A 22770-nucleotide genomic window follows, 5' to 3' on the forward strand; every position below is an offset into this window, starting at 1 on the left:
CTGCTGCGCGTCGATTTGCCTTGCCCTGAATACATGTGCCCTAATGGCTGCGACTCTGGGCCGGGGATGCCATTCGCCTCTCTCCCACCCTCGAAGCAGGCAGCTGCAGCGAGTGAATGGTTTTGCATAGTAGGCTTAGGCACAGTTGCCCAGGCGGGCACTGAGTGGTGTACAAAGGCAGGAAGGACCTAGCGCGGGCAATGACATCACGTGGGGAGTAGGGAACAGTGGAGTGCAAAGGCCCAGACGTGACAGCTGCAGCTACTGTTAGTTAATGAATCCTCCCCTCCTGCCGCTGCCTCTCACACAGGGTCTCATTATGCAGCCCAGGCCAACCTCTAACTTTTATCCTCCTGCCTCAGCCTTCCAAGTCCTGGAATTACAAGCATTGGACGGCCATGCTTGACTCAGGGGTATGTTTTGAGGGCTGGCAATAGCCTCATGCATCACTAATCATGAAGTTCATTTGACCTTTGTGGTGCCTGCTAAGGCCCTTACTGGGGATTCCCCTAGATTAGGTGACTTAAAGAAGCAGCCATTCATGGGCACTTCACCGTTATCCATAAGCCTGATCTTCAGCTGGAGTGAACTGAGACTTCTGAGCCAAGCCAATTCCAAGACCCCATGTCACTATAACCACCCCCAAATCTTATTCAGAAGAGGCCCTGGTCCCCTGCTCTGTGGGCTGAGAAGGTGGGATCATCCCAGTGTTGACATGGTCCAGGACTACACAGCCATACTAGGCAGAGTCAGGATTAGGACTCAGGAGCAGGGGAACTTCCCCCTGACACCTCATCCTCTGGGCTGGAGTGAGGTGCTGTTGGCCATAACCCAGCTAGTCTGTAACCTAGCTAATTAACCATCAGTTGATTAAAGTTTATCTAAACCGGTGTCTGTAGATGGGCCAGCAAGCACCTGACAAGCTCAGAGTTGAGCAGGCTTCAGGCTTGGGCTGCCCCATTACCCAGCTGGCAAGGCCAGTTGTCAGCCCTGGTGGTGTAGACACAGACAGGCTGCCCGGCTGGCCCTGAGAAGGACACGGGGTGGGGCTGGGGCTGGTCAGTCCTCAGTAACCCTCCTGCCAGCAGGGATAATTATAACTCTCACACGGTCAGCAGCTCCGGAGGCGGAGCCCTTGGCACAAGCCTGAAACTGACATCAGATCTTAGGACCCTGTGATGCTGTCATCGCTGGCTCCTGCATGGTGGAGAATCCCCGGTTTCAGTGGGGGAAATACTGCCCCAGGAGCCAGCAAAGGCTAGCAAGGTGCCAGAGATCCAGCGAGGGGTCCAAGTGACCAGCGACCACACTTCAAGGACGCAAGAGGCAGCATTTTGGAGCTAGTCAGTTTTCTGAAGACCTTTCTGGACCCAGGGCTCAGTACGGAGACTCAGGGAGGTAAAGGTGCTTGTGCTAAAAGCCTAGAGACCTGGGTTCAATCCCCAGGACCCATATAAAGATGGAAGGAAAGAACTGACCCCCCGAAGTTGTTCTCTAACCTGCGCGCGCGCGCGCACACACACACACACACACACACGCACACACACACACACACGCATACACGCACACAGAGGCATGAAAGCACACTCTGCCACCACCACCACCAAACAACAAAACAATACAAACAAACAGAATGCACTCGCTGCAGCAGAGACAGCTGGATGTGAACCTCTGCTGCTCTTCAGGCTGGACAGGGCATCAGACACGACAGCAGGGAATACGGAAACCTGTTGTGAAACCCGTTTAACTCTGGATAACACCTTAGCCCACAATCGTTCCCCCTCCTGCTATGACAGGAGAATGTGGAAGAAAGCAGCTGCTCTTCCACCCGCCTTGTCCTCATCTGAGCTAGGGAGTCCCAGTGGAAGTCTGTGGGGCCTCTGTGCAGCTTTCCTCTTCCTGACGGATGAGATCAAGTACTAGGCAATACTAGATCTTGGCAACCATTTCTTCTTTCTTTCATACATTTTTGTTCAGGTGGGATTTCGTGTAGCCCAGGCTATCCTCAACTTTGCTATGTAGCCAAGGATGACCTTAACTCACCCATCCTCTTACTACTAGGATTGCAGGAATGCACCGCCATGCTTGATTTATGGGGTGTTGGGGAACAAGCCCTGGGCTCTCTGCACAAAGGGTAAACATTCTGTCAACTGAACTATTCGTCAGTCCAGCCTTAGCATCTTTCTGTCCTGAGCATGTGTGAGCTGTCAGGAAGACATCTTGTGAGCGTGAGGCAGAGTCAGAGAGATTCACAATACTACTGATAGAACTAAACACAGGACGTGTGGGGATGCCTGGAGAGGTCCTTTATAGTCACAGCCTGCTAGGGGATGGGAGTGTACCTGGGGCAGAGGTCAGGGGTGCCGCTGTTCCCGAGGTGGAGGCCAGGGCACCCAGGGAGGCCTGGCTCCTGCTCTTCTCCCCACAACTCTTCGGCTGCTATGGTACATGGGATCATCCAGGACTTTGATCTCAGCCCCGTTTCTTGTACACTCAAGCCTTGAATGACTGGTTGGTTTTTATTTATTTATTTATTTATTTATTTCAAGACAGGGTTTCTCTGTGTTGTCTTAGAACTTCCTGTTGACTAGGCTGGCCTCAAACTCAGAGATCCACCAGCCTCTGCCTCCTGAGTGCTGGGATTAAAGGTACAGACCACCACAGCCCAGCTTTTATTTTTTTCTTGCGTAGGGCGCAACCATGTTTTCTGCACTGGGCTTGGGCGGTAGGCATGAAGGTGCACAAGTGTGTGCCCTGAGTGATCAGGCTCCCTGCAGGCAGGTGGAAAAGGTAACATAGGTTCCTGAGGATTCGAGTTAGAACAGCTCTAGGTGCACACCACCTGCCCCAACTTCAGCTAAACGGAGCCGCCAGAGTCCTGGGGTAAAATAGCAAACTAGCACCCAATGGAGGATGCCTGGGAGGTTCAGAGCTTGGACCTTCAGAAAGAGGCGGAGCCTAACCCCATCTGCCCTCTCATCTCAGGCAGGAACAGGGCACCCCTTCTGTTGGCCTGTTTCTGGGCAGGGATGAGCTCCCAACTTGTTCTCAACTGCACAGGAGCACCAATCCACTAAAGCACATTCTGTCAAGTAGTGTCCCCTCCCTGGTCCTCCTAGGCCTTGGAGCCCAGGCCATCTGCAGAGACTGGACGACTTTTCTGAGTCATAGCTTAAAGAAAAACAAAATGCCTGTTTGCAAAGGAAACAATCATATTAAAAATACAGCCTGGTCTACAAGAGCTAGTTCCAGGACAGGCACCTATCTCAAAAAACAAAACTATATATATATATATATAATCACAGGCAGATCTCTGTGAGTTCAACGCCAGCCTGGTCTATAGAGTGAGTTCCAGGAGAGTCATGGCTACATAGAGAAACCCTGTTTCGAAAAACAAAACCAAATTAAATTGAGCCATTACATTAATCTCACATTAATATTTTGGGTTCATATTCCTATTTCACATTAATATGAATGTTAACTTCACTACACAATGTGTGATGTAGGCATGTATGTTTTCACACTGAAGCATTATAATGGGCCAACTGGAGGCTACACAATGCTGCAGTGTGGAGGGTCAGTCACCAAGTCCAGCTGTTATGTATATAGTCCAAGGCACAGGTGCGGCTCAGAGTAATTCACACACGATGATCCTGGGTCACTGGGCTCCGGCTGGGGAAGGCAAGGCCTTTCTCCCACCACGTCCATGGGCCTGTGTGCAAGAAGTTCCTGTGGCTGTTGTTGCCAGTCGTCACACACCCAGGAACTTAAAGCATTACCCTTTATCCTCCCGCCATCCTGGAGGCCAAGGGTCTCCCTGAAAAAGGCTGTGGCACCTCCAGACAAAGCCCTCATTCCTTGGCCAGCCAGTGCCATCCTGGTGCTTCCCACAGGCTCCAGACCAATGTTCTCTTCTGGTTTCATAGCTTCTCATGGCCTCTGTTGGCTTTCTGATCCGATCCACTGTCTCCCGTTTTTGTGGGATAAAAGAGAGCTACGGAAGCCCCCCCAGTGCTGGGAAAGGCGACTGCTCTCCCATAACACAGCACCTTCCCTCAGCACTGAAGCAGGGATGGCTATTTCCTAAGGATCAGGGAAAGAGGAGAGGGAAGAAGGGAATCAGTAGGTCATCTTCAAAATATTTTATTATAAAACACAGTACAGGGCTCTTCAACAGTTCACACCCGACAATGTCAAATACACGCCGCTGGACGACACAAAGTCCAACAAATGGGGCTGCAGTGAGAACCTCAGTTCCCTTAGAGTTATGGGGCACTGCAGCAGAGAGCGGAATGGAGAGAAGGCAAGCCGCCAGATGCTGGGCTGACCGCTAAACAAGAACATCAGTCCTCCATGGTGGAGAGCCACAGCCAGGATAGCTGGGCCCGAGCTCGGGCAGAGATGATGTGTTGTGGACAGCAAACTCCAAGAGCCCCAGCTTCAAGCCACTACTTCTCTACTTCTTGTTCCGTGGCTTTAGTTCTTCAGCCGCATTACGCAGGAAAATGTAATTTTTCTTTTGAGGATTATAAAACTCATGTCCCTAAAGAAGGAAAAAAATCCCAAATGACCTTAGTATTAAAGGCAACAAGGTATTAAACAAGCATTAGAGCAGAACCCACAGCGAGCCCTGCTCTAAGAAGGCAGAGTTGAGTGAGAACAGAGACATCAACAGTCTATGCTATACAAAACCTCTACCCTCTGAAGTCAGAAAGCCAGGGCCTGGCTGCCAGTGTCCTGCTAAGGGTGGCCTTTTCCTACAGTCTTCTGGGTACTGGGCCTTTACTCTATGACTTCACTGCCAAGACAGCTGCTCAGGACTCCAGGCTCAGCATTAGCCCTGACCAGGGTCCACAGAGGGCCAAACTCACCCAAGATACTCTGTGGGAGAGGATCTATTCCACAGAGGGGACAGCTCCCAGGAGAGCAGAGGTCCAGGGGCATCAGTGGGTAAAGGCAAAGCCCCTCTCTGCACCTCGCTTATGTAGACCAGGCTGGTCTGGAGCTCAGTAGCGCTCGCCTGCATCTGCCACCCCAGTGCTGGGATTAAGGTACTCGGCTGTGGCTTCCATCTTTTAAGCACTCAGAGGGAGCTTTCTCATCTTCCGGGTTACGGTCTAAGTCTCTGAGGCTCATGTTAGAATGCAGGCCTTCCTTACTTTTCCAAACAAGACTTTTCTTTGGTGGCGATGGGGACTAAACCAGGGTCTTGCCACAATGCCAAGCAAGCACCGGCTACTGAGCTATATACACAGCCTGCTTCACGTTTGTGATCCTTTGCCTCAGCCTCCCGAGTGATACATCTGTATCTGTAGTGTGAGCAGGGGGGTTGTTGTTGTTTATGTGTGTGGCCATGCACATTTGAACATATGTTCACCACATGCCCGCAGTGGGCAGGAAAGGGCAGCAGATGCCCTAGAAGTGGAGCTGCAATTATTAGCTGCCATGAAGGTGCTTTCCTGGCTAAGCCTGGGAACATGCTAAAGAGAAATGGGGAGCCAGGAGGCAGTAGCTGTGCAGACTGGGGCCTCAGGATTGCAACACCTATAGAACCCAAGGCTGCCCCTAACTGGAGGAAGAAGACTGGCAAGGTGGCAGGAACAGCCTCTGAAGGAGGCCTTAAACAGCTGTGGGAAGCAGAGCTAAAGGAGCGAGCAAACAGAGAGGAGGCTTCCAGAGCTGACCCGAGACTGAGTCCATCGCAGTGTTCCAGCTGCACATGCTTAGAGGGTGCTGAGCAGGTTCTCCAAGGCTGGGAGAGAACAGTGTAGAGAAATGGAGCAGGAACTTGTATAGGGCAGGAAGGAAGCAACAAAAGTTGAAACAGATGGGACCCCATCAGAAGCAAGGGTGAGAGGTAAAGCCACCATATAGCAAAGGGCAGAGAAATGGCAACCATGCAGAATGAACTGGAGGCATGTCCTCCAACAGACACTCTACAGGGAGGTCTGAGTTACGGCTCCAAGTCCACACACTCCACTGTCTGCAATGCCTCAAGATGCAGCCAGAACCCTGCCAGCTCCTTACTCTCCCTGGGTAAACCAACCAATGCCACCAGAGCAACACTTCGGTGACCGCCCCCACCTCCCCAGCATGCCCATGTTTTGGGTCCAAGAACAGAGAGGAGCTCATGATGGATCTCCCTAGCAAAACAATTCCCATTGTACAAAGACTGGACTGAAGATGACACTAAACCCCACACTGGGAGTCAGGCTGCTAGTGTCCCGCCCACACCACCCCCATACAAGGGCATACAAGTCCCGAGAGGAATCTACAATTCAAATTCAGGTCTTTGGCCCCAGAACTGGCTTGGAAGTTCTCACCTTGGACCAGTCATAGCTGGAAGCATAGGCAAATATATTTCCGTTGTGATTGAAGCAGCAAGCTGCTATGGGCTGATCTAACTGTTCCGAAGTCTTTAGTTTGGTCCTGGCATCTTTGTCCCAGAAGCTGAACCTGCCATCAGACCCCACAGTAGCAAGGGTGCCATGAACAGGATGGAAGGCAATTCCATTCACCTGCAAAGGTTGATAAGCACAGTGAGAAGCAGAAGCAGGTTGCTGCCAACAGAGCTGCCTGCCAAAGTCAGGAAACCAAACACATGGGCACATAGCACTCCTTAGCCAGGCTGCCCATGGCAACTGGCAGCTCAGAATTAAACCTGTCTCAGGAGCTCCCCAGATAGGAACTCACATTTGTACCCACTGGCCGCATGAAGCAGCAACATAGGAAAACGTGTGTGATTTCTTTTAGCAAACAAATTTCTTGAACAACCATGCAGAATGAACTGGAGGCATGTTCTCCAACAGACACTCTACAGGGAGGTCTGAGTTATGGCTCCAAGTCCACACACTCCACTGTCTAAATGCTAAAATTCTACTAGGTGTAGAAACTGTCTGTGAATACCCACAAAGCAGAAAATGCCAATGCCCCTGTGCACAAGCTCTTATCCCAAGCACATCTAGAAGAGAGCCAGTCAACAGGTTTGTAAAGGAACACTGAAGTCTGCAAACACAAACACAGGCTCTTCTATGACTTCTGGTCCCAGTGCACTTGGACAGCCAGCTCCAAGCCTGGTTCCAGAGGTTTCCCCTCATGATGAAGTACTGCTGGAACGTACTGCGTAGATGTCTTGAGGAGCTGAAGTGTTGGTGCCGTTGGATCGATGGCATTTGAAGGTGAAGTTATCTTTGGCCCTGAAAAGCAAAGGACATCTCAGCTTCCTTTCAGAACCAGTTGGAAAGAACATGCCAGGCAGTGAGTGTCACTTACGGATTCGGAGGGTTGATGTAGTGAATAGCAACTCTGCCCTCAATACTTCCCAGAGCAAAACCTGTCGGCTTGTTCTGTTTGTCTTTAAAAATAGCCACACATCGATGCTATGGTTAAAATAAAAGGGGAAGGACCATTAACACCATGTAAGTAAATATTAGTTAATATGAACATACATGTTATACATTTTTAGGTTTTAGAAGAACCAAAACCATATCTAATATGAAAGTATTTCTGTCTCCCCAGAAAGTGCTCCTCTCTAGCCTTCCTCCCAGCCCCAGGACCATCTGTGTACAACTGCAGCTGCCCTACTCAGCACAGCACTCCAAGCCCACAGGCCAGCACTGGGCTGCGCTCAGAGCACGTCTCACTTTGATCAGCAGGCACCCTCAGGTCAGACACCCAATGTCTGTCCTGTTTCCCTACCCCAGGAAGCAGTGCAACAGTGAGCCCTCTTACAAGGAACCCCGGACAGGTACATAGACCAAGCCAGTATTTTGGTTATCACAAGTATGGGGACTCAGCTAGACTCTGTTGTCCTGTATTGGCTTACTATAGTTACTAGAGCAGCCCCCAAGTCCATCCACTGTGCAGTGACAAGCTTACTTCTTTTAAGGGGCAAGTACCCACTCACTTGGCTATCACAAGACTACTATACTAGAATGAGCATCTCTTCAACATCTTTGTTTTTTTGAAATAGGGTTTCTCTGTATAGCCTTGATCATCCTGGAACTGGCTCTGTAGACCAGGCTGGCCGTGAACTCAGAGATCCACCTGCCTCTGCCTCCTGAGTGCTGAAATTAAAGGAGTGCGTCACCACCACTTGGACTGATATCCTTCTTAGAAGCTCACAGTATTTCTACTTGGCTGTGTCCTAGAGCCTCAGGCACTTCAGGCCACTGCCATGGGGCAAGAGCTTTCACCACAACCTCACCAACACTTGCTATCTATCTTAGTTAATTTGTAATTCTTGTGGGCGTACACGTACACACACACACAGTGTATGTATACAGGCACGTGAGTAAACGCATAGAAACCAGAGGAGGGTGTCAAGTGTCCCCTCACTTTCTGTATGTTAGGCAGTCTTTCTGGCCCCCATCTCCGGCTCCCTCAGCACTGAGGTTACAGCATACATTAGCCCAGGCCCATCTTGCTACATGAGTGCTGGGATCTGAATTCAGGTCTTCAGTATTGTGCTGCAACTGTTCTCGACCACGGCACCATTTCTTCCTTTCTTTTTTTTCCAGGGGTGAGGGGTGATGGGTGGGGTTTGAGACAGGATTTCTGTGTTTAACATTCTTGGCTGTCTGGATACTTGCTTTGTAGAGCAGGCTGGCCTTGAACTCAGAGATCCCCCCTCCCCCACCTCTGCCTCCTGACTGCTAGGATTAAAGGCGTGCACCACCACCACCTGTCTCCATGGCACAATTTAAGGCCCTGCCTTCTGACTCCCCCCACCCCCATATCAGTGCTGTCTCAGGGCTCTCCTGGGATAAGTAGAAATAATGACTGCCTTCTCATATACCTGCTGGCCAGGTCGTTTTCTTTGGAGAAGTTTTTAATTGGGTCATTAGTTTTGCCACAAGTTTTTTATACCCTTTAAAATGCACTTAGCAATACAGACTCCTCACTAGTCCCTGTTCCCTGTAGGCTTTTTGTTACTGGTAACTTCCTTCCTATGCAGAAGCTGGTCTGATGTCCCACTGGTTATTTATTTCTTGCCTAAGTTTTTTTGTGTCACATCCAAGCAAGCACTGTAAAGATCAGTGGGATAAAGTTTTACATAACTGCTAGGCAGACTTGGGATTGTACGAAGAGCGAGAAAAGAACTGGGGAAGCCTGGAGGTTGAGAAGGAAAAGGAACGAAAGGTGACTGAGGAGTGACCTGGAGTATGAGGGCGAAGTGTTTTGGAGGTAACGCTATCAGTGCCCATGGGAACTCTTGATGGCGATGCCACAGGGACTTACACCAAATGCTTTCAGTGAAGCCACAGGCACAGGGCTTAGTGGAAAATGGGAGAAGAAGGGAGGTATGGGGAGGAAGCCTCTGAACCGTGAAAGGAAAGGATCATAGACGGTTCTGAAGAGGCAAGGAGGCCTGCTTCCCAGAATGAAGCAGACTAAGGCACACTTCAGTGAACGCTAGAGAGACGTCTTAGTCCCTGCAAAGGCTGCAGGGCACGAGGGCTTGCCATGGAACCCTCCTCCAGAGAAGCTGGGCAGCACCTAGCAGGGAAGCTGCATGTGCAGGCAGACACTGCAGGAAGAAGGCGAGGATGTTCAGCCCTCTTCTCTTCTCTGAGTGCAAACTGATCCCATTTGCTGAGACACAGGCTGGGAGGAAATCTAGGGCAGGGAAGCAGGAAGGCCTTGCAGTCCTGCAGCCAGGGTAGGGCTGAGCTGGGAGCACTCGGGAGCACTAAGCCACTTGGGGGAAATCTGTGGAGGACACGGAAGTCTGACTCAGTCATGGATGGTAAGTGCTTATGTCCACGGAACGTTTCTTCCTCTGAACATATCGACAAGTGTGTCAAATCAGGCACTGTATAACCATGTCTCACACATGAGCCACATCTTGCATGCAGCAGGTGCTAACTGTATGATTCTTAATGATCTCTGGCCCACCTGGTGTTTCAGTGGAGACTCTATCCTCCTGAACTCAGAAGGCTGATTCTCTAACTGGTAGACAATCAGGCCTCTCTCTGCAGTGGCCACCACGGCCATCGGGTATATCTAAGGACAAAAAGAGATACACACTTGACATGAAGACAACATTTCAGTCACAAAATTCTAATGGTTCACCAAGTTTAATAATCCAGTGGCTTCCATGTGTTTGTGAAGACACAGAGAACACACCCGCAAGCACAACAGTCACACATGTTTGTTTTACTCTGGGTGGTGGGGATACTCTGGGTTTTGCTACACAGCACAGGCTGGTATCTTGGACCCCATCTTCTACTGGCGCATCCTGAGCACTATAGTCTCAGGCCTTTGTTACCTTGTCCTTTAGAGTTTTTAGACTATAATATGTGGACACAAACAGTATTCTGAGGTCCCAGTGAGAATGGGTGGTCATCTCCACCCCTTCATATGGTAATGGCCTGTACTTCAGCATTTTCCTTCCGTCTTTGAGTACCAGGTGTTTCTTTTTAAGACAGGGTCTCACTATGTGGACCTTGCTAGCCTGAACCTCCAGCTGTAGATCAGACTGGCCTAGAACCCATAGTTATTATCTTGCCTCTGCCTTGAGAACTGGGATTACAATCACGGGCAAACATGCCCAGTTATGTATGTTTCTACATACAGTCTGCGAACATCAGTCCACACTGAGCACTTCTGAGATGGATCTCCTCACTGTGGAATGACCTGGGTAGCTATTAACAAAATTCTGAGACTTAAAGGAAAGACATAGAGAAAGCACTTCAGTTTCTATTCTACTCAGAAATCAGAACTACACACAGGTTCCTCACATTCTACTACCATCATGCCCTGCTGTCTCCCCACACGACGGAGGACAGGAGGCTAGAGCTCAAACAAATCACTAGCAGTACAGGGCTTTCATCTCCAGCCCAAAAGACAATAAAACGAAAACGTCCAAACCTCAGCACTCAGTACTGCAGGACAAAGGCAGCCTCAAACGTCTACTAGCAATCTGCTGAAGTTGGAGGGTTTAATCACCGACAAACGGCAGGAGGCCACAGAGAGGTGCACTTGCTCAGCTGTGGGAAAGAAAGTGAGATGCTTCACTTACCACGTCTGCACAGTAACAGCGTTCAGGGAGTTGCAAGACCATCATAGGATTTGATGACCGGGTATCCCAAAACTGAAAGCAAAGAAGGGAACGGTAAGAGACTGATGAGGATGGCGTCTGTAGAGACTGACACCACCTTCATGGTGCACAACCCGTCAGCCACACAGCATACCTTCAGGGTCTTATCCCAGCTTCCTGTCATCACACAGCTGTAGTTCGGGGCTTTGATCCAATGTATTGTCTTAACAGGAGCATCGTGCTTTTGAAAGACAAAACCAGGGAGACCCTTGAACAACCAGTGTTAACAGCTCTAGTTGTGGAACTTCAAAGGAACTAACTTAATCAAAATATTGGGTTATAGTCAACAGTAACAACAAAGTCAAAGGGCATGTCATTGCTTTCCCATATTCTGTCCTAACGCAAGCTTACCCTTCACACATAATTAATGGTGACAGTAAGGCCCGTCCTAGGAAGCTATTCAGAAATATCTAGTGGGAAATGCTCCTATGCTGCTGATTTCTTTACTAAGATTCATCGATTAGGAGGCTATGCCTTCAGTTCAGGTGCGACGAAAACCATGCCAGAAGTCCTCCCTGTCCTTCAACTAGAGTGTCCTCTGGGGTCCCTTCTCTACTGAGTGTCCTCTGGCGGTCCCTTATCTACTTCTCTTCTTAGTTTTCACACTGAGACCCAGCCTGCTGCCCCTCAGCTGACAGATGCTCCACAGGTACATGGGTGTCCTCCTAACCGCGACGACACTGGCTGGCACATGGCAGGCACTCAACCGACACTGATGAATGACAGGCGAACAATGACGGGGCAAGTCACACTCGGGCGCTGGAATGCTACACTTGCCTTTTTACAGATTTATCATCACTGACTCATGTGTCCATGGGAAACTCGTGGCAAAGTGCTCTGTGAAATGCCAGTACAAATGAGGGTGCTTACAAACACGCTATGTGTGTGCTACTAAGTTCTCCAGTGCCACTACACCAAACTGTTCAGTGCTGTCTCCCGAGTCCACCCACAAAGGCTTCTCACCTGTGCTATCTGAATGGCCTGGTTGCTGTTCAGGTCCCACATCTTGGCTGTTTTATCACACGATGCTGTGAATACTTTGCTCCCATCCTAAAATAAAACAGAGGCAGTCTGCTCGCTGAGCAAAAGTTAAGTATCCACAACACCCAAGAGCTGGGTCACATGTTTGCTCTGCACTGTATTATCCAATGACTTAAGGGCTAGCACACAGCAAGCTAGTCTTTTAAGAAACACACACAACTGGAAACTGACTACTAAGAGATCACGCAGAAGCAATCAAGTAGTGCCTGATGGTGGTGGTGCACACCTTTAATCCCAGCACTTGGGAGGCAGAGGCAGGTGGATCTATGCGAGTTTGAGCCAGCCTGGTCTAAAGAGTGAGTTCCAAGACAGCCAAAGTTGTTACACAGAGAAACCCTGTCTTGAAAAAACAAACAAACAAAAAGAAACCAAATGGCTTTGAAAGCTACAAAATGAAAACTAAGTGTTGGCTAGCAACATACTCAACGGATAAAGGTCACTGCTGAGACTGACTTGACCCGCACAGTGGGAAGAACACCACCACCACCAACACCACCACCACCACCACCACCACCACACACACACACACACACACACACAAATACACTACAAATATGAACAAAAGCAAAACACACACACACACACACAAATACACTACAAATATGAACAAAAGCAAAACCAGCTTAAGCTCACTGCGTATCTAGAGACTCAAAGCTTCAAGAAACGACACAATCAAGTCCTTTCCCCTGCCACAGCGAACCTGACCAGAACATTTGAGCAGAAGGATTTCTTTTACTTCAGAGGCTCTCAGCAGCGGAGGCACAACACCTGGGGTCCTCACTGGTCACACCTCAGGGCATCCCCAGGTGATCTACAGGGATCTAGCTCTGCCTCTACAGCTCACATTCGCTATCTAAACCCCGTGTCCAAATGATCCCACAGCCTTCAAAATAATGCAGACACATAGTAATGCAGGCAAAACACCCATAGCCACAAATTAAAACTAAGAACCTGTGTAGGTCACTTCACATTCAAGCCATAACACACATTGATAATAATAACAATAATAATAATAATAATGACAGCTGGATGATGGTGGTGGGGCACTCCTTTAATCCCAGCACTATGCAGAGGTAGAGGATGGTGGATCCTGGGTTCAATGCCATCCTGGTCTACGGAAATACTCTGTCTCCCAAAAAAACAAAACAAAAAGCCTTAGAACCTCAGGCTGGGCCCACCTGTCAGAGAGGTCTTCCAGCATGCACATGCCCAGAAAGAGAAAAGATGCTCCCTCCTTAGGACAGGCTCTGATCCTTGAGTGCTACCACAGCTCACTGCCTACTAAATTCAAAAGCTTTGGAAACCAAGACACTTCTGGCCTTAAGCATTCTGTTACAAAAGGCTAAATCTTTGCTGAGACATTAGGGGCTCAGAAAGTTGAACACACAGACCTGAGTTCTGTGCCAGTCAGGACTGCACTGTGAGACACTGTGGTCTGAGTGAGAATGGCCCCATGGGCTCTCGCATTTCGAGATTCAAGCCATTCTCAGTGTTTCTTCCTCCTACCTGCAGATCAAGACCATATTGCTCAGTAATTTAAAGGCTTGTGTGGTCAGAAAAAGAGAGATATACAGGTAAAGAGAGATTCAAAGACAAAATTTCTAAATGGTTTACTGTGTGTTAAAAATATATGCAGGCTACAAGTTGAAGTTCTTAAAGTAAAAAAAAAAAAAAAGGAAGAGAGTTGTTGGGTGTGGTAGTACACACCTTTAGTCCCAACACTTGGGAGGCAGAGGGAGATTGACCTTTGTGACTTCAAGGTGTGGTTGCACACCTTTAATCCCGAATGCCTGGGAGGCAGAGACAGGTGGATCTCTGAGAGTTCAAGGACAGCCTGGTCTACAGAGTTATTCCAGGTCAAAGATACAGAAAACCTGTCTCAAAAAGCAAAAAATAAAAGTAAAAATAAACAAAATAGAGGTTAAAATAAAGCGCACAAAGATGGAAAATACACAGAGAATTTTGATACTGTATGCTATTATGCTCTCTTTGAATTGCTTGAATGCTGAGGAAAGAGCAACAGCTGCTAAAAGATATTTGTTTATAAATGCTGCTGAACTAATCCAACATAGATATTTTGAAAATGCCTTGACTTTGAAATTTGGATCTAAGGACATGATGCTTTGGAAAGGAGTTTCTTATTTTGTTTTCACAGAGAGTGAGAGTCTGTGGATTGCTTCCATCCCAATGTGGTATGATAGACCACGTTCTCCTGAAGGTTGCTGTGAATGCCTTCAAAAAATTACTTCACTCAATTGACTGAGATGAAACTAGCACACAGGTTATACCCTGAAATACCTAAATAACAGTGCCCCCATTCAGCAGGAAGCAGTTTGGAGAGAAAAAACTGCACCCATATTCCCAAATATTGTTTATAAATGTTCTTTTACATTTAAAGGGGGATATGATATAGGTATGAATAATTTGCATTGATATGGATTTTGCTTTAGTGATATAAATTTAAGGTCAATTTTGTTATATGTATGTGTATTTCTGCTCTTGATTAAGGTATTGTGATTGTGTAGTTTATGTAAAAATGTAATATATATATAGGTTGTTAATAGATAATCATAATAGTCAAGTTTGTAGTCATGTTAGTTAAGATTTTCTAGATGTACATAGATATATATTAGATAGGCATTCTTTATATCTTTCAAAGATTATAGAATATGGCATTTTAAATGTTTTAATAACTTAGGGTTTTTCATGACAATGAGACACTCTGCTCCTGGCAGCACCAATCTACTTCAAGAAGAAGATGGGCATCGAAGAGGACCCTTATGGAGTTTGATAGCCATTTGGGCAAGAAACTGCTCTTGCCTGGACTATTGCATAAACTGGACACAGAGAACCCGCAGAGAGAGGACTACTGAACTTGCCTAAAGGTGAGATGATCTTTCAGGGTTCCTGATTCATGAGTCTGCGAGACATTCTGCAGGACACAACAGATAGTGACTGAACTGCCTTTGAAATTTCCTGCTTTGTGGAAATGTCTGCTGGAAACTATGGGCCTGTAGGCCGAAGATGGATGCCCCAACGGTACAGAGGAACTTCGGGTGACTGTACAGGCAGCGAGATGTCTCTGTCATTTCTAGAGTTTGAAAGTTACTTATTTCTTGTTTGCTTAGGTAATATTGTATCTTTCTGGAGTCTTTGATGGAGTTGAATAGTTAGTTATAGTTATAGTTTTCCTTAGTTATGATAAAGATAAAATAGATATAAATATTGTAATTTTTACTTGATAACTGTTTTGTTATATGTAATTTTGCTATGTTAAAGTTAAAGCCTTCTTTTTTGTTTAAACAGAAAAAGGGGAAATGATGGAGCAAGGTCATTGGTTAAGTAATAAAGAAACTGCTTGGCTCCATAGGTTAAAACATAGGTGGGAGGAGTAAACAGAACAGAATGCTGGGAGGAAGAGGAAGTGAGCTCAGAGACGCCATGCTCCCCTCTCCGGGGCAGACGTGATAGCTCTGCTCTCTGAGGCAGACACATGAAGCTCAGACCCAGGATGGACATAGGCTAGAATCTTTCCCGGTAAGACTGATGCTACACAGATTATTAGAGATGGGTTGATTGGGATATGAGAATTAGCCTGTAAGGGCTAGAGTTAATGGGCCAAACAGTGTTTAAAAGAATACAGTTTGTGTGTTGTTATTTCGGGGCATAAGCTAGCCAGGCGGCCGGGGTGCCGGGGACGCACCTTTGATCTTGTTGCCCTCTCAGCTGTTCCTGTCGCACAGGCCTTTGCTCTGCCATCATGGACCCTACTCCTCTACAACCATAAGTTTAGCTAAACGCTTCCTTTCAGAAGCTGCCTTGGTCATGGTATTCTGTCACAGTAATAGAGAAGGAAGCTAGACATACATCACTCCAGCAGACGTCAAGCACTGGCCCGGTGTGCATCTGCTGGGCTTTCGGAATGGTCTGCCCGCTGTCTTGCACTTCCCAGCAGCGAACCTGTAGGACAGATGAATGAGATCAGGGCAGTTTCTGGTGTCTGATGTGCACCCACCTAGTACAGTTTACTGCAGGCTTCTTCTATCAATCCAGTTATCTGACTTCAAAAGTAAAATGGATAAGCAAGCAGCTTACTTCCTACTGCTGAGCCAGAGACATACAAAGGGTATACTGCTCACACCCAACACTGCAGCTAAGCTGCTTGCTCATCAGTCACCCAGGCCTGAAAAAGCATTCATCTTTCTTCTGTAATGCTTCCTGTATCATTTTCTTGTTAAAGCTATGCATTTTGCAGATTTTCTAACTGTGATGAGAAAGTAAATTCCACCAGAGAGAACTAGTTAAGTTCTGTTTGCATTTGACTCAAGGCCTCTGCACTTCTGCAGCTGCAGTCTTCCTCGCCGGGACTCTTACCCTGCCCATCTTTGAACGTACTTCTAACTTGGTTTTTTTTTTTTTTTTTTTTTTTGAGGAAGGGTCTCTCACATAGCCCATGCTGGCTTTGAACTCACTCTGAAGCTGAGGATGGCCCTGAACTTGTGATCTCCTGTTCCACCTTCCAGGGGCTAGGCTAACGGAAGTGTGCCAACAAACCTGTTTTCTAAGCCTAAGCCTTTAAAGCAGCAGGTGAAATGAGTAAAGCAAGCTTGTCCGCCTTTCCGTCCTCCCTGCATCCGCACTGCTGCAGTTCACCTGGAATCTTTCCCCAAACCCTTCTGAAGACAGGGCCTACCTATGTAGCCACGTCTGGTGTCCTATCCAGCAGTGCCAGGTCTTACCTAAGTGAGGCCCTTAAGCTTGGGTTCTCTGCGGTATCGGGAATGGTATCGCAGGGCCTCAGACACCCCAGGTGGGCGCTCTGCTTCTAGAGCTGCAGCCCTGGTCCTGAGGGCGCCAAGCTTAGCTGTGCAGATCTGTGTCCCGGTTTCACAGGCATCCACATGAAGCCGTTGTCCTGAAGCACAGACATGAGCGCACAGTCTCTAACTCTGGGGTGTGAAGGGCATTATCAGGAGTCCCTCGAGTTCAGCTACAGAGTTCACAGGACAAGGTCTTAAGTAGACCTGTGAAGAGCTGCTGCGGCTAGCCTGCAACAAGCAGTACTTCAGGCTCCAGTGTCCCTCGTACTACCACCCAAAGATGCTTATTCTTACTAATTAGACTAGTCTGGTACTTCAGGCTCCAGTGTCCCTCGTACTACCACCCAAAGATGCTTATTCTTACTAATTAGACTAGTCTGGTACTTCAGGCTCCAGTGTCCCTCGTACTACCACCCAAAGATGCTTATTCTTACTAATTAGACTAGTCTGGTACTTCAGGCTCCAGCTGACCCTCGTACTACCACCCAAAGATGCTTACTCTTACTAATCAGATAGGAAAAGGAGTCTACCACAGACATTTCTTGTGATCGCTAGTGTAGCAGGATGGTCCGGGTCACTGTTGTGTGGAGTCTCCCGACACCTATGCCCGTTTCCACCCCGGTTCTCAATTCCCTTCATGCCCTCACCGAGCTTAGTGTACTAAGTAGCTAACAACAGTCTATGGAGAATGTGCCGTTATTTAAAGTCTACCAAAAGAACATTTGCTGGATGCCGAGAAAGGTTCTTAACAGACAATATAAAGCCAGGCAGATTTCTGGGTCTGAGGCCAGTCTGGTCTACAGAGCAAGTTCTAGGACAGCCAAGGCTACATAGAGAAACCCTGTCTCAAAAACAAAACCAAATAAAACAACAATAACAGAAAAAAACTCAAACAAGTAGCATATAGTGCAGTTGATCAGGAAAGGGGCACCTTGCAGCAGTAGCTGGCTGTGGTGTTGCCACTCAGAAAGGTGCACAGCTTCTACACCATGTCTCAGAAAGGGCCACACAAAAGCTTTAGCCTCGACTCACAGACAGAATGGAGCTGAAAGGCCGGCTACACTTACTACACGGCAGTTGCCTCAGGGGCACTTACATCATTAGCCCACGAACCAGCAATAAGGAAATTCCCTGGTAAGGTCGGTGGGCTGAAGGACAGACAACCAATGCTGTCATCAGGAGAAGATGTTACTTCGATGTCCTGGGGAGGGAATGTCAGAGTTAAAATGCACACATCATCACTGTAAGGTAGCTTCCTTTCTCGCTAATCACCCAACACCTTGAGCTGGTATCTCCTAGCCCCGAGAGCTAGCTAGATCTGACTGTTCCTCACTTTGATCAAAAACTAGAATGACAAACAGGTCAGGGAAAATACTAGAGCTGCTGGCTCAAAAACATGCTAAGTGAAAGGCACAAAGACAGCATCTGCACAAGGGGGGGGGGGGGGCGCTGACGGCCGAGCCCTCACTTTCCAGCTGTGCAGAGAGAACAGTGCCCATTCTCCAGGACTGCTCCAAGATCCACACTCGTTATGCAGAAGTAGCTGGTGAGATGGCTCCGGTTTAGGTCTACATCTGCTGCAGTTCTCAGCTGGCCCAGGAAGCTTTGGCTTTTGCGGGTGGACTGGACAGTTAAGGTGAGCTCCAAGTGAGGACAGGACACTAATTCTGCACAGGATGCGCTTTGAGCTTCAGTCCACAGGCGACTGCTAGGCCAGATAGAGACCCCCCCTTCACCTGACTTCTCTCTGCCTCCCCAGCTGTCAGCAGTACAGAACACATGGCCTGACTCTTTCTGCAAGACCTTTGAGGATACCTTCATTGGGTTGTGATTATCTGTGGTTGTGCTCCCAAACATGCTGGTCCCACCAGTCCCAAATCCAGAGGCTGATCCAAACAGACTCATGTTGGCTGTAAAACACAAAGTGGAAGATGTTGAGGACAGGCCCTTCTTAGGTAACAGAGCACATCGCAGACGGCTGAGCACTCTCATACTAAGCCAGGCCTTGCTCTTCAGTAGAGATTTAAACACGCAACAAGCAGAATGTCTTCTTATAAAAGGAGCCACACTAAATTATGCAGCAGTGGCCAGCGAGATGGCTCAGGCGGTTAACAAGACGTTGGGTACAAGCCTGGAGAAAACTGGAGTCTGAGCCCCAGAATCAGACCACACATGTGGACTGTGGCATGCATGCCCACACGCATATAAATAAATAATGCAGAAATAGATTGGGGTCAGCCAGGTGAGATGGCACATGTAATCTCAGCACCTGGGAAGTAGCGTCAGGAGAATCAGGCCATCCCTAACTAACAGCAAGCCTGAAGACAGCCTAGTCTATGAGAGAACCTGTTTAAAGGAAACCATTTGCACGGTCTAGCACATGCTGAATGCGATAAACAGCATCGTTTCCAAGGAAACCATCTGAACACTGTAACTCCTGAAGACTCACATTTACTTACATAACACTTCAAACTGTTACTAACTGGCAAAAACTTACACCCAGAAGTCTACCAAATCAGCCACCTTTCCAAAGGGAAGCTAACACACCATCAATGCCGGTTGCTTCTTAAAACACAGAAAGGGGAAACAGCAAGGAATTTTGGGAACACATTTGAGTTCTGCTGGCTTTGCAATAGACAACAGGTGAGTGGCAGGGTTGGCACATTCACATCTAAGAAAGCGACTACGGAGACGACTGCAAACCTGCCCGTGCTTGTAGAGATGGACTGACTCACAGCTTTCCCGCTTGCACAGCTGTGCCTCGGCAACGGGAATTAATTATTTTCCACCTTTAAACCAGAAACATTAATCCCTGCTTCCTGGAGTTATGAAACCAGATCACCTCAGTCACGGTGCTTGAAATGGCAAGCTCCTCTACTCTACAAGTTACTTTAAGATTCGTTGTATTTTTAAACCGTTGTGTGGGTGTGTGCACGCGAGTGCAGTGTCCACGGAGGCCAGAAGAGGGCTGTGAGCTGCCCGACCTCCGAAGAACGGCAGAGCCTTCTCTCCGGCCCAGACACCAAGAGGTGTCTGGTTGGGCTTTTTGGAACAAGGTCTCACGCAGCTCGGGCTGGCTGGGAACCCACTGTTAGCTCAGGATGGTCTCGAACTCCGGGCCTCCACCTCCCAAGTGCGCACCCACGCCCGCCGTGTCGGCCGCGCCCCTCCCGTCGGAGCACGCCCCCGGCACACCCGCCACCCGCCGGGTCGCCCTCACCCTCTCCCCACCTCCGCGGCCTAGGCGGCGCACACGCCGCAAGGGTCGGCCGAGGGGAGCGCACCCGGGCCGCTGCAGAGAGGGGCGCAGCCGGCCGGCTTCATCTTCCCCACGCGGCCGGCGGGGACCGGGTCGAGACACGCGACAGTCCAAGGGTTGCGCACGCGGCGGGGCGCGAAGCCACGTACCTGCTCTGACGGGAGTCTGAGGGGCGCCGCCAGCAGACCCCAGATGCCCGAGTCGCCTCAATCCAGGGGAAACAGCCCCGTTACCACAGAAGCACCGCGCACGCGCCACGAGCCACTTCCGGGACCGCCCGGAAAGGGTCAGAGAACCACGCACCTCGGGGCTCCAGGCGGGTGCGCACGCGCACAAGCCCTTCTGAGGTCAAGAGGAAGTTCTTATGCCAGGAGTTTGTGGGCTGGTGGGAGGGAAGTCAGCCTTGGCAGTTGCCAGGCGACTAGTCGAGAAAGGGATTTGTTTTCACTTGTGTATTTATTGTTGTTTAAACGTCTCTGATGATCGTGGGACTGCAGAGGTGGCTCAGCAGTCAAGAGCAGTGGCCTCTTGCTGAAGACTCAGGTTTTATTCCCAGCATTCATTGGACGGCACACAGTTCCAGGAGAATGCCCTCTTCTGGTCTCTGTGGCCACTGCCCACACGACAGGTACACAGAACTATGTGCAGCCAAAATACCCATATACATAAAAAAATATAAAATAAAATAAATGAGTTTATCAACTCATGTCCAGGGCTATCTACCTACTTGCCCACTGGGGCATCCCGAAGGGGGAAACGATGAGGAGAACGATGCCTACTCCCTGAGCTGTCTAAGATTTATTTTTTGTGCATGGATGTTTTGCCTGAATGTATGTGTACAGAGGCTAGAAGAGGGTGTAGGATCCCCTGAAACTGGAGATACAGTTGAGCCACCAAGTGAATGCTGGGAACAAACCAAATGCTCTGAGCCCCCAGGAACTGGTCAGGACTAAGCTGCCTGAAACACCAGCAAAAGACTTGCTTTATGGAACATTCCATTTAGAATGCTAATTAAATGTGTCAGACAAAATGACGACACAATTAGCTGGACTCCAGATTGAGGATTTCAACGAGCCAAACAAGGAAAGGTAGTTTTAGAGACAGAGAAAGGCTGGATGTTAGTAATGAAGAACAAGATGTGATTGGTTGCTACGAAATTATGTTTCTTGTTGGGAAATGACTGGCTGGCCTTCAATCCTAGCACTCAGTTAGAAGCAGACGCAGAGCCAGGCCTCTGTTAGTTCCAGGCTAGTCAGAGCTACATGGTAAGGCTCTGTCTCCAAAACAGTTATTAAAATGTAAGGCAGGAACAGGATCACTGGACAACAGAGTAAAAGCTGACGTCCAGGTATATGTTTTAAGGAACTTCAGTGTAACGCAGTTGGAACTGGCCTGTCTAGGAGACTTTGGGTGATTATAGATTTACTCTTTCCCCTCGAAAAGTCAAATAGCAAGTTTCAGTTTGCCTACATGGAATTTTAACTGGGTGGCTAGATTTTGGTTTGTAGTCTTGTTGAGTACAAAGTCGTGGGCTGCTCTAGTTTGTATTTCACCAGGGACTGTCCCAGGACCACTCCAGACACAGGATGTACGCGGCAGAGGTGATCCAGGTGCCTCTGTCTCTCCAGTCTCCTGCTCTCGAGGATTCATTAACTAAGCATAGTTTACTCTCTATGAGCGCGGATGACAGGGCCAAAGAGACAGCTTCCTTCAGGGCGAGGCCTTGCAGTGCTGTGCAATAGTCTATGGGGTGTGCCGAGTGGTTTATGTCAACCGGACACCAGCTAAAGTCCTCTGAGAGGAGGGAACCTCAATGAAGAAAATGCCTCCATGAGCTCAATCAGGCTGTATGCAAGCCTGTAGGGCATTGTTTTAATTAGTGACTGATGGGGGAAGGGCCAGCCCATTGGGAGAATGGTTCCACCCTGGGCTGGTGGTCTTAGATTCTATAAGAAAGTAGGCTGAGAAAACCATGAACAAGTCAGTAAGCAGCACTCCTCTGTGGCCTCTACATCAGCTCTTGCCTCCGGATTCTAGCTCTGGTTGAGTTCCTGTCCTGACTTCCTCTGATGATGAACAGTGATGTGGAAGTGTATACCAGGTAACCCCTTTCCTCCCTCAAGTTGCTTTGCTCATGGTGTTTATCATAGCGATAGAAACACTAAGACATGGAATTCTGCAGTCTATGGAGCCAGTTCCAATTAGTTATTAATGATCTCTCAGGCAACTTGGGAAATCACATCAGGTGGAGAGGTCCTCTTTCTTCCTCAATCGTAACGTTCCCTAACCTTGGACCCTTCCGCTCTGTTTCACAGGTTGCTGACTCTGAAGAAGGCTCTAATTCCAGCGTCCCCAAAGCCTGTTGCTCACCACGGAGCTGTTTAGCACTGTGAGGCTGCTGTGAGTGTCCTAGGTCCGCTTGCTCCATGACCTTCTCATAGAGCTTTAGATTCATGCGATTTTGTAAACTGTAGGCCCAACAGCTATAGGGTGGGTCGAGAACCCATATCTCTACCACCTTGTGGCTGCAGTGCTTGGACCCAAGACCA

At 48.5% G+C, this 22770-nt stretch overlaps 1 protein-coding gene across 1 annotated transcript; it reads right to left on the minus strand.

Annotated features, from left to right (window-relative positions):
• Positions 1-4132: 4132 nt before the first annotated feature.
• Rae1 (ribonucleic acid export 1) lies at positions 4133-20486 on the minus strand. Its single transcript, XM_041641749.1, has 12 exons — positions 20371-20486; positions 18778-18872; positions 18059-18163; positions 16010-16102; positions 12065-12151; positions 11196-11282; positions 11024-11095; positions 9898-10005; positions 7273-7379; positions 7121-7196; positions 6324-6518; positions 4133-4543 (listed from the first exon to the last, which is right to left on the minus strand). Exons 2-12 carry the CDS (start codon positions 18865-18867, stop codon positions 4457-4459), a joined length of 1107 nt encoding a protein of 368 aa, XP_041497683.1. The 5' UTR covers positions 18868-18872; positions 20371-20486; the 3' UTR covers positions 4133-4456.
• Between the last annotated feature and the right edge of the window lie 2284 nt (positions 20487-22770).

This window comes from Microtus oregoni, unplaced genomic scaffold, assembly GCF_018167655.1.
Source record: "Microtus oregoni isolate MIOR12 unplaced genomic scaffold, Mior012 000071F_ref0000514, whole genome shotgun sequence".
Classification (NCBI taxonomy): Eukaryota; Metazoa; Chordata; class Mammalia; order Rodentia; family Cricetidae; genus Microtus; species Microtus oregoni.